At 40.5% G+C, this 17,177-nt stretch overlaps 1 protein-coding gene across 1 annotated transcript in view; it reads right to left on the bottom strand.

Annotated features, from left to right (window-relative positions):
* Positions 1–17,177, bottom strand: part of CUBN (cubilin) — a 272,488-nt gene that overhangs the window by 225,270 nt on the left and 30,041 nt on the right. Inside the window, exons 15-17 of the mRNA XM_068987509.1 lie at positions 14,557–14,738; positions 9,064–9,226; positions 7,836–8,023 (exon numbers count right to left, since the gene is read on the bottom strand). Coding sequence (XP_068843610.1) covers positions 7,836–8,023; positions 9,064–9,226; positions 14,557–14,738 — 533 coding nt within the window. The remainder of the gene's footprint in view (positions 1–7,835; positions 8,024–9,063; positions 9,227–14,556; positions 14,739–17,177) is intronic.

Genomic DNA, 17,177 nt, shown 5'->3' on the forward strand with positions numbered 1-17,177 from the left:
TAATATCTCTACCAATAAAGTAAATTTGTCCTTGATTTGTTTCTTTAATCTGCTTTTCTAAAACAGGGAATACCTGTCTAGTTTTACCTAGAATGTGTTCCTATATGATTGCAAACTCCAGTATGTCAGCTGCTGCCACCCCCTCTCCTCCTCCCCCCATTGTAGTCATTGGAATCACGGTCACGTTAATTTTCACCTCCTGGTGTGCCAGACACTGTGCTAAGAACATTCTAATAGTTTCCCTTTTCACTGAGCAAAGCTCAGTACATTTACACCCGTGTACAAAGCCCTACAAAATTTAGTTCCCGTGTAGCTCCTGTTTCTCTCTGCATCACCTCTGTTGATTCTAGCCACATAGTCTATTTTCAGTTCTTCATATTTGTCATGGTTTTTTTTCTCAGTTCCTCCTTCTCCTGGATCTTCGCATTTCTAATCCCTTCTCATCTTCAAACTCAAAATGTGACATCCTTAGGGAAGCTACCTCTAACATTCAACTAAAGGCATCAGTCCTGTTATTTTCACTCATATATTTCTTTCCTTCATGAGACTTTTCCCACCTTGAAAGTATGTAATTGTATGCTTGCATGTTTAATATCTCTGTGCTTTATACACCCATCCCCAACACAGAACCTGGGATGAATGTTGTTTGATTAACCATGCAGAGAATGAATAGATAAGTGAGTGAATGACCTCTTCTAATTATTCTATAAAGAATAGTATTACTGTTCCTATTATGGATGAAGAAGTTGATTTTAACTGATGTTAAATATCTTGCCTTTAGTGAAACAGAGAGTCAAAGTCCTTTCTCATGTTTCCATGCCATATTGTTCCATTTATATCAGAGAGCGCTGGCCATCCTCTTGATGTGCTCCAATAGTTTGGAGCTTTCTTTCTCTTTCTTTCTCTTCCTTCCTTCCTTTTTTATTATTGACTGTGCTGGGTCTTTGTTGATGCATCTGGGCTTTCTCTAGTTGTTGCAGGCAGGGGCTACTCTCTAGTTGCAGTGGACAGGCTTCTCATGGAAGTGGCTTTTCTTGTTGTGGAGCACAGGCTCTAGGACACGTGGGCTCACTAGTTGTGGATCCCAGGCTCTAGAGCACAGGCTCCGGAGAAGGTGATGGCACCCCACTCCAGTCCTCTTGCCTGGAAAATCCCATGGACAGAGGAGCCTGGTAGGCTGCAGTCCATGGGGTTGCAAAGAGTTGGACACGACTGAGCAACTTCACTTTCACTTTTCACTTTCATGCATTGGAGAAGGAAATGGCAACCCACTCCAGTATTCTTGCCTGGAGAATCCCAGGGACGGGGGAGCCTGGTGGGCTGCCGTCTGTGGGGTTGCACAGAGTTGGACACGACTGAAGCGACTTAGCAGCAGCAGAGCACAGGCTCAACAGCTGTGGCTCATTGGCTTACTGCTCTGTGGCATATGGGATATTTCTGAATCAGGGATCTAACCCACATCTCCTTCATTGGCAGGAGAATTCTTTACCACTGAGTCACCAGGAAAGCCCCTGGAGTTTCCTTGATGATGTTGATTTCCATAGCTCCTCTTCTCACTCACTGCTCTCCATCTCACTAGTTCTGTGGGGTTTGTGATCTCCACATAAGCACACAACTCCTCTACACACAGGAAGGATTTATGCCATACAATCCCTTGAAACTCCAAACCTAGGTGGTTCTACCATCTCAGTCTATTCCCTGGCTCCCATCATGCCAATGGGTAGAACTGTTTTCACCTGTTCTGAACAATAGCATATTTTATCACTTCATTAAAAAGCATCAGGATGACAAAGCAATTTGGGAAAAACTGTGCTGACAACAAAAGTGCTAAGAAACCAGCCAAATGTTTCTAGTCTCTGCCAAAACTCCAAATTCAATATGCTAAGAATGCAAGTTACTCGACATCGCCTGATGTCCTCTTTCTTTCTGCCATCTCTGGAAAGACACTTCTTTGAACTAAAATTGATTTCAACCTGTGCTTCACTAGAAAATGGTGCTACTCTGGTGTATCTGCTTGCTGCAGCTGCACTCCAGCTTCATTTGTCAGAGGTCTTACTCTTTCTCTGCCATTTGGGTTTATGTCCTTAAGGACTTTTCTGTGAATCACCACAGTCATGAGGCTCTGACCAACACATCCCTTTGAGCATACTCAGTGAACTGAGGCAGACGGGAAGTCACGGACCTCCCTCACCCAATTCTGAGGCTGGAGCTGAACAGCTCTGCTGCCTGACAAAGAGCAAAAAGAGGTCCTTTGTGAATCTGAAGTCATCCCAGGACCTGTGGGGAGTGGGGAGATCTGTGAAGGGCCCAGCCGGGAGCAGTGGGAGTGGAGGAGAGGAAGGAGGGAGGGAGGAGGTGATGAGGGGTTCAGAGGGAAGACCGGTCTTCAGTGTTCCAGCTGACTGTGCTTTCCCCCTTCCCCATTAATTTTATTATTTCTTTAAAATCTTAAAGATTTTATCTTATTTTGATATGTAGCACTTTCTTTTTACTTTCTACATTGTCTTTCATTTCACTTTCTATTTCCTTCCTTAACCCAGTAATTACTCAGGAGAGTGTTTATAGCTTTTCAAGAAGTCAGACATTTAAATCTTTTAGCAGTTATTTCTACTTGCATCTCATTATACAGAGATGTACAATTTCTGCATTGTGATTTGCTGGGATTGGCAAGAGGTCTAAAATATGATTAATCTGTCAATCAGTGAGACTTGTAGAATGGGAACCCATGCCCTAGATTTCAGAAGCCAAATTTAGTGTTACTTACTTCTCCCCGTCTTATTAATCATAGTTTGTTTTTGTTTTTCTTTCTTCTTCTAAGAAGGAACAACTTCCCCAGAAGCCTCCTGTTTCCCCAGAAGGCTCCTTTCCTCCCCCTTCCCTTTCCTGTCTTGGTGGGGAGGGAACAGATGATGTGGGATGGGTCAAGGAGATCTAGTGAGGTGAACAGTTGTATTCATTTCCTTCCATACCCCATTTCAAGCCCTGCCGGCAGCATCACACAAGCTTCTGAGATTATTATTCAGCCTAGTACTTGCATTCTCTGGGATTAAAATTAAACTTTCATTACTACCTTATGTGTCCTTCACTCAGATTTCTGATGACTTACATCACTTATGGAATATTAATTAGGTGCTGCTTTTTATTCTGGAAAGACAGTTCTGTCACATTTGTTGAACTAGTCTCGGCAATTTAAAAGCTCTCTTAACAAAACAGGCGGACTAACAGTTGATCTATTCTTGCTGTACTTATTCTTTTGTTACGAGCCACATCACATTACCCATGGGTAATATACATGTTTAGAAGTGGAAACTTTAGCTGAGAGAGTGATATAAGTCCAAGAATTAAAATATAAATGTGCGTTTCTTGTTTTAAAAAGAAGAAAGATATGCTATACTGAATGTGGCAATACCACACTTATGATCTTTTGCAGTTAAATTTTATTCTCAAATAAATGTTTATGGAGCTTTCTTACTGAACACAAAGTCTTTCCAAACCACACTACATGGGAAAGAGGCATACTAGAGATTGACATTTTAATCTACGTTTAAAGGACATATTCACATGGCAACAAGAAATCTGGAATTACAAAATGAGATTTGGGATTCTTAGAAATACATCTCAGTTTAGTTCAGTTCAGTCACTCAGTCGTGTCTGACTCTTTGTGACCCCATGAACTGCAGCCCGTCAGGCCTCTCTGTCCATCACCAACTCCTGGAGTTTATTCAAACTTATGTCCATTGAGTCAGTGATGCCATCCAACCATCTCATCCTCTGTTGTCCCCTTCTTCTCCCGCCTTCAATCTTTCCCAGCATCTATTCCCACTCATGGAAAAAGCAAGAGAGTTCCAGAAAAACATCTATTGCTGCTTTATTGACTATGCCAAAGCCTTTGACTGTGTGGATCACAATCAACTGTGGAAAATTCTGAAAGAGATGGGAATACCAGACCACCTGATCTGTCTCTTGAGAAATCTGTATGCAGGTCAGGAAGCAACAGTTAGAACTAGACATGGAACAACAGACTGGTTCCAAATAGGAAAAGGAGTACGTCAAGGCTGTATATTGTCACCCTGCTTATTTAACTTCTATGCAGAGTACATCATGAGAAACGCTGGACTGGAAGAAACACAAGCTGGAATCAAGACTGCCAGGAGAAATATCAATAACCTCAGATATGCAGATGACACCACCCTTATGGCAGAGAGTGAAGAGGAGCTAAAAAGCCTCTTGATGAAAGTGAAAGAGGAGAGTTAAAAAGTTGGCTTAAAGCTCAACATTCAGAAAATGAAGATCATGGCATCCGGTCCCATCACTTCATGGGAAATAGATGGGGAAACAGTGGAAACAGTGGCAGACTTTATTTTTCTGGGCTCCAAAATCACTGCAGATGGTGACTGCAGCCATGAAATTAAAAGACGCTTACTCCTTGGAAGAAAAGTTATGACCAACCTAGATAGTATATTCAAAAGCAGAGACATTACTTTGCCGACTAAGGTCCGTCTAGTCAAGGCTATGGTTTTTCCTGTGGTCATGTATGGATGTGAGAGTTGGACTGTGAAGAAGGCTGAGCGCTGAAGAATTGATGCGTTTGAACTGTGGTGTTGAAGACTCTTGAGAGTCCCTTGGACTGCAAGGAGATCCAACCAGTCTATTCTGAAGGAGATCAACCCTGGGATTTCTTTGGAAGGAATGATGCTAAAGCTGAAGCTCCAGTACTTTGCACACCTCATGCGAAGAGTTGACTCATTGGAAAAGACTTTGATGCTGGGAGGGATTGGGGGCAGGAGGAGAAGGGGACGACAGAGGATGAGATGGCTGGATGGCATCACGGACTTGATGGACGTGAGTCTGAGTGAACTCCGGGAGTTGGTGATGGACAGGGAGGCCTGGCGTGCTGCGATTCATGGGGTCACAGAGAGTTAGACACGACTGAGCAACTGAACTGAACTGAACTGATTCCCACTCAGAAGAAGACTTCCTATAATCATTCTCCCACACCTATCTAGAATTACCTTTCTGTTCTTCATCCTTTCTAAAATGTTGGGGGTGGGGGTGGTCCTTCTCTCTCTCACAGATAGAGTTAATAAATGGCAAAATCATCCTTCCTCCAAATCAGCAATGTATCTTAAATACTACACTTCTTTGTTTATTCCTTTGATTAAACATGTCATTTTGAGGTACACTTTTTAAAACTGAAACCAGCATTTAGGAGAATGATATACTGAGTCATAATAATGTCATTTGAATTTGGTTCCAGTATCACTTTACCCACTGTCTAAAGCATGTGAAAAGTGTTGGATATACTTTTCCTAAAAGGGCTTAGTTCACAAATTTTCCCAGTAGATAGATATGATTAAAGGTCAGAACTTTGATCTAAGTCAATATACATCTGTCTAGACGACTACATGTAGGTACAGCTAAATCCTGTTCCAACAATAACCAGCATTTGACCTTTGTGATCTCAATTTTCTCATTTATAAAATTAAGGATTTTTATTAAATGACTTCTGAGACCCTGCTGGTGCTAAAGTTCTATAAATCAATTGGCTCTATTTCTGTAGGACAGTCAAGGTTATATAGAAAAGTCTATTCAATTATTCAAATCACTGTATATGACCTGTCCTTCTGATAACAAAGTTCTTTTATTTTTTCCATCAACAACACTTGAGGGACATTTGATCAAGACTCTGTGGTTATTAGTGCACATTAGAATGTTGATACTTCAGTGGCCAACTATAAAAGGGTCTCATCCGATGTCTCTGAACTAATGTGTTCAAGGCAGGAGTCAGAAATCTGACCTGAGAAAGATTTGCATTTGTAATGTTTTTAAGTCTTCAAGCTTCTTTTTTAATTTATTTCCTTGATTTATCCTTATAAAGTGTAGGAGGAAAAGCAGGGCATCTTACAGAAGTAGGAACTCAAGTATGTAGATAAAGAATTGTCCAAGGCTTCACTAGTGGCTCAGATGGTAAAGAATCTGCCTGCAATGCAGGAGACCTGGATTCAGTCCACCTGGAAAAGGGAATGGCTACCCACTCCAGTATTCTTACCTGGAGAATTCCATGGATAGAGGAGATTGGCAGGCTAAGAGTTGGACACAACTGAGCGACTACCAGTTTCAGTATACAGTCATCACAAGACTGAACTAAAATAAGAACTTAACAGTGTTGGGCGGAGATGGTGGAATAGAAAGACCCAGAGCTCAGTTCCTCCAATGGGGACACCAAATTTACAACTATTTCAGAGCAGCTATCAATGAGAACAACCTGAAGACTAGCAGAAGAGATTTGCAACCAAATATGTAAATAAGGAACCATAATGAGACAGGCAGGAATGGCAGAGATGCAATAAGTCAAGACCCATAACACCAGATAGGTGGTCCACAAATGGGAAGATAATCACAGTTGCAGAAAGCTTCCCCCAGGGAGTAAGGGCGTCTAGCACAGTAAGTACTCTCTAAGTGTGAACTATTTTTACTATTCTTCAATTAAAAAAAAAAGATGTTGGAAATTTAGTTTTTATTTATATAACAATGCCTAAAATTGCCTCATAATGATAAACTCTGATGTACTTTATGTGGGACTTTAGAAAACATAACCTGACTGAACATACACATTTACCATCTGAGTTTAAAACTTCTAGATTTAAAATAGATTATTGTGGTTTCATTGTCAATGTACTTGTTCATTATTGAGTTAAGTCTAGATCTTATGCTAGAATGCTATGCTTCCTCTCTCTACATGTGGAGGAAGGAAGATGGTAAGAGGTTACTTGGGTTTTTCCTGGAAAAGTGAATTGGTCTAACTTACATGGGCAAACATAATTGTCAATGCCTCCCTAAGTTTATTGGAAATGATTGTACCCAACAAAAAGTATTTTGTTTCTCTTACTCAACACTCTAATTTGTGGCTTGACCAGTAGTTAAGCAAGTGAAATACCAGATGAGGCAAACAAAAGCTGCCTTTTTGTCTCAGATAGTCTTCTTATTACATCCATTATACACATTCAAATCAGAGTTAAAGTTTTCAGTAGGAGGGCAAGCAGAACTGATGAAGAAAAAAAATCTCTAAACTCTAAAACAAAGATTATTCAATGCTTTAAGTTAACTCTCTGCCACTGACTATCTAGCTCACCCAGGCAAATCCTTTTACTTTTCTGGGGTGAGTTCCCTCCCATATAAAACTGTCCTGTACAATCTCTGAATTCTGTATCCTATTAGTAAATGCTATTAGTTTTACTCATTTTCATTCACCCTGGTTATTAGGGCTCAGTTTAGTAGCTTGTGGGCTTCCCTGGTGGCTCAGACAGTAAAGAATCTGCCTGCAATGCAGGAAACCCAGGTTTGATCCCTGGGTCAGGAAAATCCCTTAGAGAAGGGAATGGCTACCCACTCCAGTATTCTTATCTGGAGAATTCCATGGACAGAGGAGCCTGCTGGGCTATAGTCCATGGGGACACAAAGTGTCAGACATGACTGAGTGACTAACACTTAATAGCCTGTAATTTAGCACTACTATGAATTTCTAGTCTCAGTTTTCATTTTTGTCCTTTGCTATTCTATGTTTCACCATCTGTAGATCTATTTTTGGCAAATTCTTTCATATTCTCTAGAACAGGTGTTAGACCTTAGCCTGCAACAAAATCAGCTGGTTGGATTGGGGGGCAGGGGAATCTGTTAAAGCACAGATTGATGAGCTGATTCCCTAGAGGTTCTGATTCAGGAAGCCTGGGACAGGACACGGGATTATACTACCTAACATCCAGATCATCGGCTCTACAGAATATAAAAAAATGTTGACAGACATTATCTAAGGGTCACTCAGTAGCAAAGGTTACCTCAATGTAACTATGAGAACAGCCACTTTGGCCTTCCAGCTCCACGACGGTGAAGTTGACCTGTATTTGCTCTCCCGGGGGCTGCTTTATGGTGTAGATGCATTGTCTGTCCTGCATGAAAGGTCCAGACAAGTCGGCAAAGAGAAGACCCTCTGGGTCTGTGTAGTTCCCTCCACATTGTAGGTCCGCTAAAGAGAGCACAGAAGAGAAGGGAAAGGTCACGCAGACAGACAGGAGACACAATTTTTAAAAATTATACACACATACATACCATCATACACCCACTCTATTCACCCTGAACAGACTTACACTTTTCATTACAAGATTTTTCAGCTTGACATGTACTTTTGGGACAGCCTAAAGAAATGGCTATAGAAATGTGTGATCTAACTTTCAATCTGACATTCTCTTAGATAAATTACTTTTCAAATGCATTTATGCTTTCCTGCATGCCAAAGAGATTTGAGGCAGTTTATAAAACACACGTAACAAAATAAAATATATAACTAGAAAAATTAAACAGATTAAAGGAATAATGAATATAGAATAGCAAGATATGGTTGGTGGCGGGGGGGCGGGGGGGAGTTGGTATGCACAGAAAACAGGTATGGGCTACAGAAATTATAGAAAGTCAGCAGCAGATTCAGCCTGAAGCCAAAATAAATGAGGAAAGAAGACTAGTGAAAAGATGTTTCTTGTTATCTTCCCTGATATTGAGACTTAAAAGGTGTTTCTCTTGTGAATTCTCATCAGGGCACAAGGATGTATGTGAAGAACAAAATCCTCTACAGACCTAAAATAAAAAACAAAATGATGGAGCATTTCACTGTTTTTTTTTGTTGGTTTGCTTTAAGGTATCAATGCCAGTTAAAGGTAAAATAGCTATAAATCTGACATATCTCAAGAGAGACTGCATTTCCCTTTTGTTTCTCCCAACAATGCACCCAATAACAGCTAAGGAACTAATGTATGAATTATTTGATTTTAGTGGCCTCACACATACTTACCATAATGCAGATCCCAGAATTTAGGGGCAAAGGAATATTATAGCATTAATAATAGAACACTGGGAAAACAAAGAAATTTGTAGCAATGAGAGAAATATTTATAAATACACATAATCAGTATGCGTAAGCCATCCTCAGCCTCACAGTAAAATACAGAACAGCTATGAGCATAGCACTGTTCTTCAAGTTGATATTAAGCTCCCAGTCATCAAGGTACTTACAAGGTGATGTCAAGTAAGTGATAAGAAACCCTTGGTCATTAATCTGGTTGTCGGAATGGAAATGAATCCTGGCAAAGGGACCCGTAGTCTGGAGTGGGGGTGCAGAGAGAGTGGTACAGAATTTCCCAAGAACAGGGTCCTGATGCAAAGGACCATCTCGAATCTAAAACAAGAGGAGGAGTCATTACGTTCAAAGTGGTCAGATTTTAACAAGCCTGGCCATTTTGTACATTAACTTTAGAAAACTCATCTTTTTTTTTTTTTTTTGACTTATTTATTTTTTTTTACTTTACAATACTGTATTGGTTTTGCCATACATTGACATGAATCCGCCACGGGTGTACATGAGTTCCCAATCCTGAACCCCCCTCCCACTTCCCTCCCCATATCATCTCTCTGGGTCATCCCAGTGCACCAGCCCCAAGCATCCTGTATCCTGTATCAAACCTAGACTGGTGATTCGTTTCTTACATGATAGTATACATGTTTCAATGCCATTCTCCCAAATCATCCCACCCTCTCCCTCTCCCACAGAGTCCAAAAGTCTGTCCAATACATCTGTGTCTCTTGCTGTGTCTTTTAAGTGATGGCTCTGGGCGGTTCTCCTGCCACCTGTGAATCCAGCACACAGTTGGGGTTCAGGGAAAGGTAATCTCCTCCCATCATTCAGATGCCTTACATTCGCTCTGAATTTTAACTCTGAGGCTAAATGTATACTCTGAATTTGTCTCATGAAAAATTTTCAATATTTTCTTTCCTAGGTTTCCCCCAACTTCAGGTGTTTGGTTTCTTTTCATTGCTCATTCATTCATTTATGGTTATGCCATGCAGCTTGTGGGATCTTAGTTCCTGGACCAGGGATGAACCCTCTGCAACAAAAGCACCAGGTCCTAACCACTGAGATGCCAGGGAACTCTCCAGATGTTCATTTTGAAATGATAAATTTGTAATGATCAAGAAGAAGAAATGAATATAAGCAAAGAAAACAGAAGAAGAAGGAATGCCAACAATATCCACTGACGCACAGCTTGGTCTAAATACTCAGGAGGATCAGACATGGGAAAGGAAGTAATGTGAGATTAGATGCAACATAAAAACAGTTTTGTGAATTTAAAAAGTGAAACTTTTAATAGTAATTAAGAACTGCACTAATGATGACTGACCTTAGCAAATCTTTTTACTGGCTGGGTCTTAATCTCTTAAATAATCATGCCAGCCATTCTACGATCCTGTTGTAACTGCAAATCCTGTACTGCACAGAACACCAGGGCACCAATGAACCAAATCATATTTTAATATGACCGATCTTGTTCACTCAAATTATTTGTTCTACTGGTAGCGAAGTTATAGGGCAGCATTACTTTATTCCAGTAATTTAACTAGTTCCTTGAGAAATGAGAGGCATTTCAATATTATTGGAATGATTGGTCTTTTCCATTACATGCATATCCAGGAATTAACATGTAGGAATGAAAAAACTGTCTCTAATTTGATATTAATAGGATATAATGAAATTAACTTCCAAAAAATTTACTTTAATGTCAACATCTACAGGATTATCTTGCCAAGATTTTCCAGTCATTCCCAAAGGCTTCAAATCCATTCAGTTCAGTTCAGTCGCTCAGTCGTGTCCGACTCTTTGCGACCCCATGAATCGCAGCACACCAGGCCTCCCTGTCCATCACCAACTCCCGGAGTTCACTCAGACTCATGATGATGTCCATCGAGTCCATGATGCCGTCCAGCCATCTCATCCTCGGTTGTCCCCTTCTCCTCCTGCCCCCAATCCCTCCCAGCATCAGAGTCTTTTCCAATAAGTCAACTCTTCGCATGAGGTGGCCAAAGTACTGGAGCTTCAGCTTTAGCATCATTCCTTCCAAAGTAATCCCAGGGTTGATCTCCTTCAGAATAGACTGGTTGGATCTCCTTGCAGTCCAAGGGACCCTCAAGAGTCTTCTCCAACACCACAGTTCAAAAGCATCAATTCTTCGGCGCTCAGCCTTCTTCACAGTCCAACTCTCACATCCATACATGACCACAGGAAAAACCATAGCCTTGACTAGACGGACCTTAGTCGGCAAAGTAATGTCTCTGCTTTTGAATATACTGTCTAGGTTGGTCATAACTTTTCTTCCAAGGAGTAAGTGTCTTTTAATTTCATGGCTGCAGTCACCATCTGCAGTGATTTTGGAGCCCAGAAAAATAAAGTCTGACACTATTTCTACTGTTTCCCCATCTATTTCCCATGAAGTGATGGGACCGGATGCCATGATCTTCGTTTTCTGAATGTTGAGCTTTAAGCCAACTTTTTCACTCTCCTCCTTCTCTTTCATCAAGAGGCTTTTTAGCTCCTCTTCACTTTCTCCCATAAGGGTGGTGTGATCTGCATATCTGAGGTTATTGATATTTCTCCTGGCAGTCTTGATTCCAGTTTGTGTTTTTTCCAGTCCAGCATTTCTCATGATGTACTCTGCATAGAAGTTAAATAAGCAGGGTGACAATATACAGCCTTGATGTAATCCTTTTCCTATTTGGAACCAGTCTGTTGTTCCATGTCTAGTTCTAACTGTTGCTTCCTGACCTGCATACAGATTTCTCAAGAGGCAGGTTAGGTGGTCTGGTGTTCCCATCTCTTTCAGAATTTTATTTATTTATCACAGTTTATTGTGATCCACACAGTCAAAGGCTTTGGCATAGTCAATAAAGCAGAAATAGATGTTTTTCTGGAACTCTCTTGCTTTTTCCATGATCCAGCGGATGCTGGCAATTTGATCTCTGGTTCCTCTGCCTTTTCTAAAACCAGCTTGAACATCAGGGAGTTCACGGTTCATGTATTGCTGAAGTCTGGCTTGGAGAATTTTGAGCATGACTTTACTAGCATGTGAGATGAGTGCAATTGTTTGGTCGTTTGAGCATTCTTTGGCATTGCCTTTCTTTGGAATTGGAATGAAAACCTACCTTTTCCAGTCCTGTGGCTACTGCTGAGTTTTCCAAATTTGCTAGCATATTGAGTGCAGCACTTTCACAGCATCATCTTTCAGGATTTGAAACAGCTCAACTGGAATTCCATCACCTCCACTAGCTTTGTTCATAGTGATGCTTTCTAAGGCCCACTTGACTTCACATTCCAAGATGTCTGGCTCTAAATTAGTGATCACATCATCATGACTATCTGGGTCGTGAAGATCTTTTTTGTACAGTTCTTCTGTGTATTCTTGCCACGTCTTCTTAATATCTTCCGCTTCTGTTAGGTCCATACCATTTCTGTCCTTTATCGAGCCATCTTTGCATGAAATGTTCCCTTGGTATCTCTAATTTTCTTGAAGAGATCTCTGGTCTTTCCCATTCTGTTGTTTTCCTCTATTTCTTTGCATTGATCGCTGAAGAAGGCTTTCTTATCTCTTCTTGCTTTCTTTGGAACTCTGCATTCAGATGCTTATATCTTTCCTTTTCTCCTTTGCTTTTTGCCTCTCTTCTTTTCACAGCTATTTGTAAGGCCTCCCCAGACAGCCATTTTGCTTTTTTGCATTTCTTTTCCATGGGGATGGTCTTGATCCCTGTCTCCTGTACAATGTCACGAACTTCATTCCATAGTTCATCAGGCACTCTGTCTATCAGATCTAGGCCCTTAAATCTATTTTTCACTTCCACTGTATAATCATAAGGGATTTGATTTAGGTCATACCTGAATGGTCTAGCGGTTTTCCCTACTTTCTTCAATTTAAGTCTGAATTTGGCAATAAGGAATTCATGATCTGAGCCACAGTCAGCTCCTGGTCTTGTTTTTGTTGACTGTATGGAGCTTCTCCATCTTTGGCTGCAAAGAATATAATCAATCTGATTTTGGTGTTGGCCATCTGGTGATGTCCATGTGTAGAGTCTTCTCTTGTGTTGTTGGCAGAGGGTGTTTGCTATGACCAGTGCATTTTCTTGGCAAAACTCTATTAGTCTTTGCCCTGCTTCATTCCGGATTCCAAGGCCAAATTTGCCTGTTACTCCAGGTGTTTCTTGACTTCCTACTTTTGCATTCCAGTCCCCTATAATGAAAAGGACATCTTTTTTGGATGTTAGTTCTAAAAGGTCTTGTAGGTATTCATAAAACCGTTCAACTTCAGTTTCTTCAGCGTTACTGGTTGTGGCATAGACTTGGATAACTATGATATTGAATGGTTTGCCTTGGAAACGAACAGAGATCATTCTGTTGTTTTTGAGATTGCATCCAAGTACTGCATTTCGGACTCTTTTGTTGACCATGATGGCTACTGCATTTCTTCTGAGGGATTCCATTACACATGCTAAATTACTAATGACTTCAGCTCATGGAGATTCCTGTCTGGTAGCCATACACTTCCATTTTTATCAGTAACTCCATTATGCTCCATTCTTCTCTAATGGACTTGGGAAACCATATTATCTTTTATCACTGCTGCAAGGGACTCAGAGACTTATGGTGGTAAACAAGATGGGAACAACATATGAATTCAATCTTCTCAATGATCTTTTCAGTTTACAAATGGAGAGCCATGTTTTTGATAGACCTACATGCTTACAGCATTTGAATATAACAAATGCAACATGTTTCCTCTTTCATATTTTAATCTTTTACTAATGATAAACTGGAGGGATAGAGGGTGACTTCTTTCTTCCCAGTGACAATATCAATACAGCCAGTAAGGCACACCCTTCAGCAATCCAAACACAACTGCTATTAGGTTATTTTTCTTCATGGAACCCTAGAGTCAACTTGTGAAACACCTTGGCAAGTTTATAGCAGACAACTGAAGATTTGAATCTGCTATGGAGAAGACACCCATTCCTGGGTGTTGATTTCATAAAATCTGCTCTTCCCATGGAAAGAATCTAGGCTTCTGGGAAATGACAGGGAAAGGCAGGGCAGTCTGTTTCCCACATTTAAATGGAACCCATAAGAAACAACAAGCTGGCATAGCTAAGGATGGAGAGTTACTGAGAATTCCCTGGCAGTCCAGTGGTTAGGACACCACACTTCCACTGCTGACAAAATAGGGAGTTAGCAAGATCTAGAAGTCCATCGGCTACCTATTGAAGAATAAATACATCTAACTATTGCTAACAAATTTTGGCCATCCAAGGGCATCACTAATAATAGTTCCCTGAGTTCTAATCATATCATGATAAATTCTATCTAAATCCAGTTGTTGGACTTCTCTGGTGGTGCAGTGGATAAGAATCTGCCTTCCAACGTCGGGAACAGGTTCAATCCCTGGTCCAGGAAGATCCCACATGCCAGGGAGCGACTAAGCCTCTGTGGCACAACTACTGAGTCCATGCTCTAGAGCCCCTGCTTCACAACAAGAGAAGCCACCGCACTGAGAAGCCCACGCACCACAACGGAGAGCAGCCCCAGCCCTCCGCAACTAGAGAAAGTCCGCACAAAATGAAGACCCAGCGCAGCAAAACTAAATAAATAAATAAAAGTATTTTTTATATAAATAAGTAAATACAATGGTCTACCTCAAGATAATCTTTGCTACAGTCATCATGGTGCTCCAGGCTCAAGGTCCCAAAAGTAAATGTGATCAGGAGGTCAGGACTAGTTATCACCCTCCAGACACAATCTCTTCCTGGAGGATACTTTCCAGGATACCCTGGAGACTTAATAGAACCGTAAGTTCCAGTCAGCATACCTCCGCACTCTGAAATAAGAGGAAAAAACAACTTTATATTTGTACGCAACTTATAATTCATGTAGAATTATCATAGCCTTTACTGCAAGAAGAAAGGCTTTGTATAAATAACTAGGTGCAGCTTTGGACACCCTCATAAATTAAGCATGACTTTCTGTTTTCCAGTTTGATGAAGTTATAAAACCAGGAGTACCAATAGATAAATAAATGAATCACCCATGTATCAAGCTCCATGCTTATTAGCCATTTCATGGTGATATGATTTAAAATGCAGGGCTGAACTGTCTGAGTGATGAATAATGGGATGACAGATTTATTTTTTCACTTTGAAAGAGAATAATTCCTGTACCTTAACTCTATTAAAGTATAGTTGATTTACAATGTTAGTTTCAGGTAAACAGTAAAGTGATTCAGAAAAAATATATATATACTCTTTTTCAGATTTTTTTCCATTATAAGTTGTTACAAGATATTGAATATAGTTCCCTGGCCTTAACAGTAGGTCCTTATTGTTTATCTATTTTATATACAGTAGGGTATATCTATTGATCCCAATCTCCTAATTTATCCCTACCCTTCCCTTTTGTACATTAACTCTTAAAAATTTCTGGAACTTCTGTCAGCCCCTAAGTCTTTCAACAAACTAGGTCATTTTATATATTAGAAAAGTTCAGTGCTACGTAATCTTCATTTGAGAAGATTAGCAGTCTTAACCCTGAGATACAGACCATTCATTTTATAAATGAAGAAATTCACATATCTATGGGTGCTGAACCACCTTCCCGGGAATGGAGTTGAGGAAGAATGGCATCCGGCTTTCTGAACCCACTCTACCACCTCACCTCCACTATACTCCGCTAACCCCCAAAAACTGCATATCATCCGTGGTGGCTATCATATGTTACTATAAAAATAGAAAAAAAAAACCAGAAATCTAGATATAAATCTAGACTGGAGTAAATATAAATTAGAAAAAAGTAAAATAAAGTGATATTTCACATATACAAGTTGTGAAACTCATATAACTATGCAGGTTATTAAAAAAATTTTCACTACCAAGGCCAAAAGTGAAACAAATTTAGTTACATAATTCTCACTGTTTCTAATGAGAAAACATCTCAGTTGCTCAGAGGAAGAAAAGCTTTTTTAAAACTTAGTATCTAAAAAAATTATCATATAAGTAAAAGAAATAAAGAAAGTGCCATAAGCAAAGCAAAATATTAATAGAAAGCTAGGGAAAACATATAATGCAATGAGTTAATATCGTTAACATGTGAAGAGCTTCTAAAAAGAATAGAGATATAAACAAAGAGTTCTCTGAAAAGTGAAAAGTACCTCCTGATGTAATCATTTTTGCAAAAACAAAACTGAATTTGATCAAACACTCCCTGTGTGCATTTCTCAACCTGCGGTGCAGGGCAGTGGGGCCCAAACAGCAGCAACAGCAATATTCTTGCTGGTGAAAGAAACGAAACTCAGGTTGTTGGGCCAAGAAAGTGGCTGGGACTTGCGAACAGAGTATTACAGAAAAGGCAGCTGCATGAAAATAGCATCCAAAAAAATGTGTCCTTGGGTCCTTAGCCAAAGCCTAAGCTGAAAACACACAGGGGAAGACTGCAGACCAACCAACAGGAAATGGGAGACAAAGCCCAAACCTCTGTGTGTAATTTGAAATCCAGACGGAGAGAAGGGAGGGAAAAAATGACAGAAGCAGAGGAGAAAATCATATCTCAAAAGATTTAGAAAAAGTATTTAATGTTTTAGCATCCATTCATAATAAGCTAGAAATAAAAGGTGATAGTTGAAAAATGTTCATAAATTCTTTGGCGAGAAGTGGGGTCTGTGGCTCTTCCTCTTGAATATGGGTGGGCTTATGACTGCTTCAAGCAATTTCTTTTTCTTTTCTTTTTTATTTTTGGCCATACCACACAGCTTGTGGGATCTTAGTTCTCTGACTAAGGACTGAACCCACACCCTCAGCAGTGAAAGCACAGTCTTTCTTAGCCACTGGACCTCCAGGGTATTCCTGTGACTGCTTCAGCCAGTTGAAAATATAGCAGAAATAACACAATATGACCTTGCCTGGAGAATCCCAGGGACGGGGGAGCCTGGTGGGCTGCCGTCTATGGGGTCACACAGAGTCGGACACAACTGAAGTGACTTAGCAGCAGCAGCAGCAGACCTCTCAGGAAAGGTCAGTACCAGTTATGCGGTACCTGCCTGGTCCTGTTGCAATGCATATTCTGAGAGAATCCAATGCTGGAAAGAAGTTCCACTACAGGGGCTTCCACAACTAAGACCACCACAGGAGAGGGGCTACAGGTAGGCATTCAAGTCAACAGCCTGGTTGAATTCTCATCCAGAGGCCAGCACCAATTGTTAGCCAAATGACTGAGTCATATTGGATGTTCAGCCTTGAGCCTTTAGATGACTACAGTCCCAGCCAAT

Source organism: Capricornis sumatraensis, chromosome 15 (genome assembly GCF_032405125.1).
Source record: "Capricornis sumatraensis isolate serow.1 chromosome 15, serow.2, whole genome shotgun sequence".
Taxonomy (NCBI): Eukaryota; Metazoa; Chordata; class Mammalia; order Artiodactyla; family Bovidae; genus Capricornis; species Capricornis sumatraensis.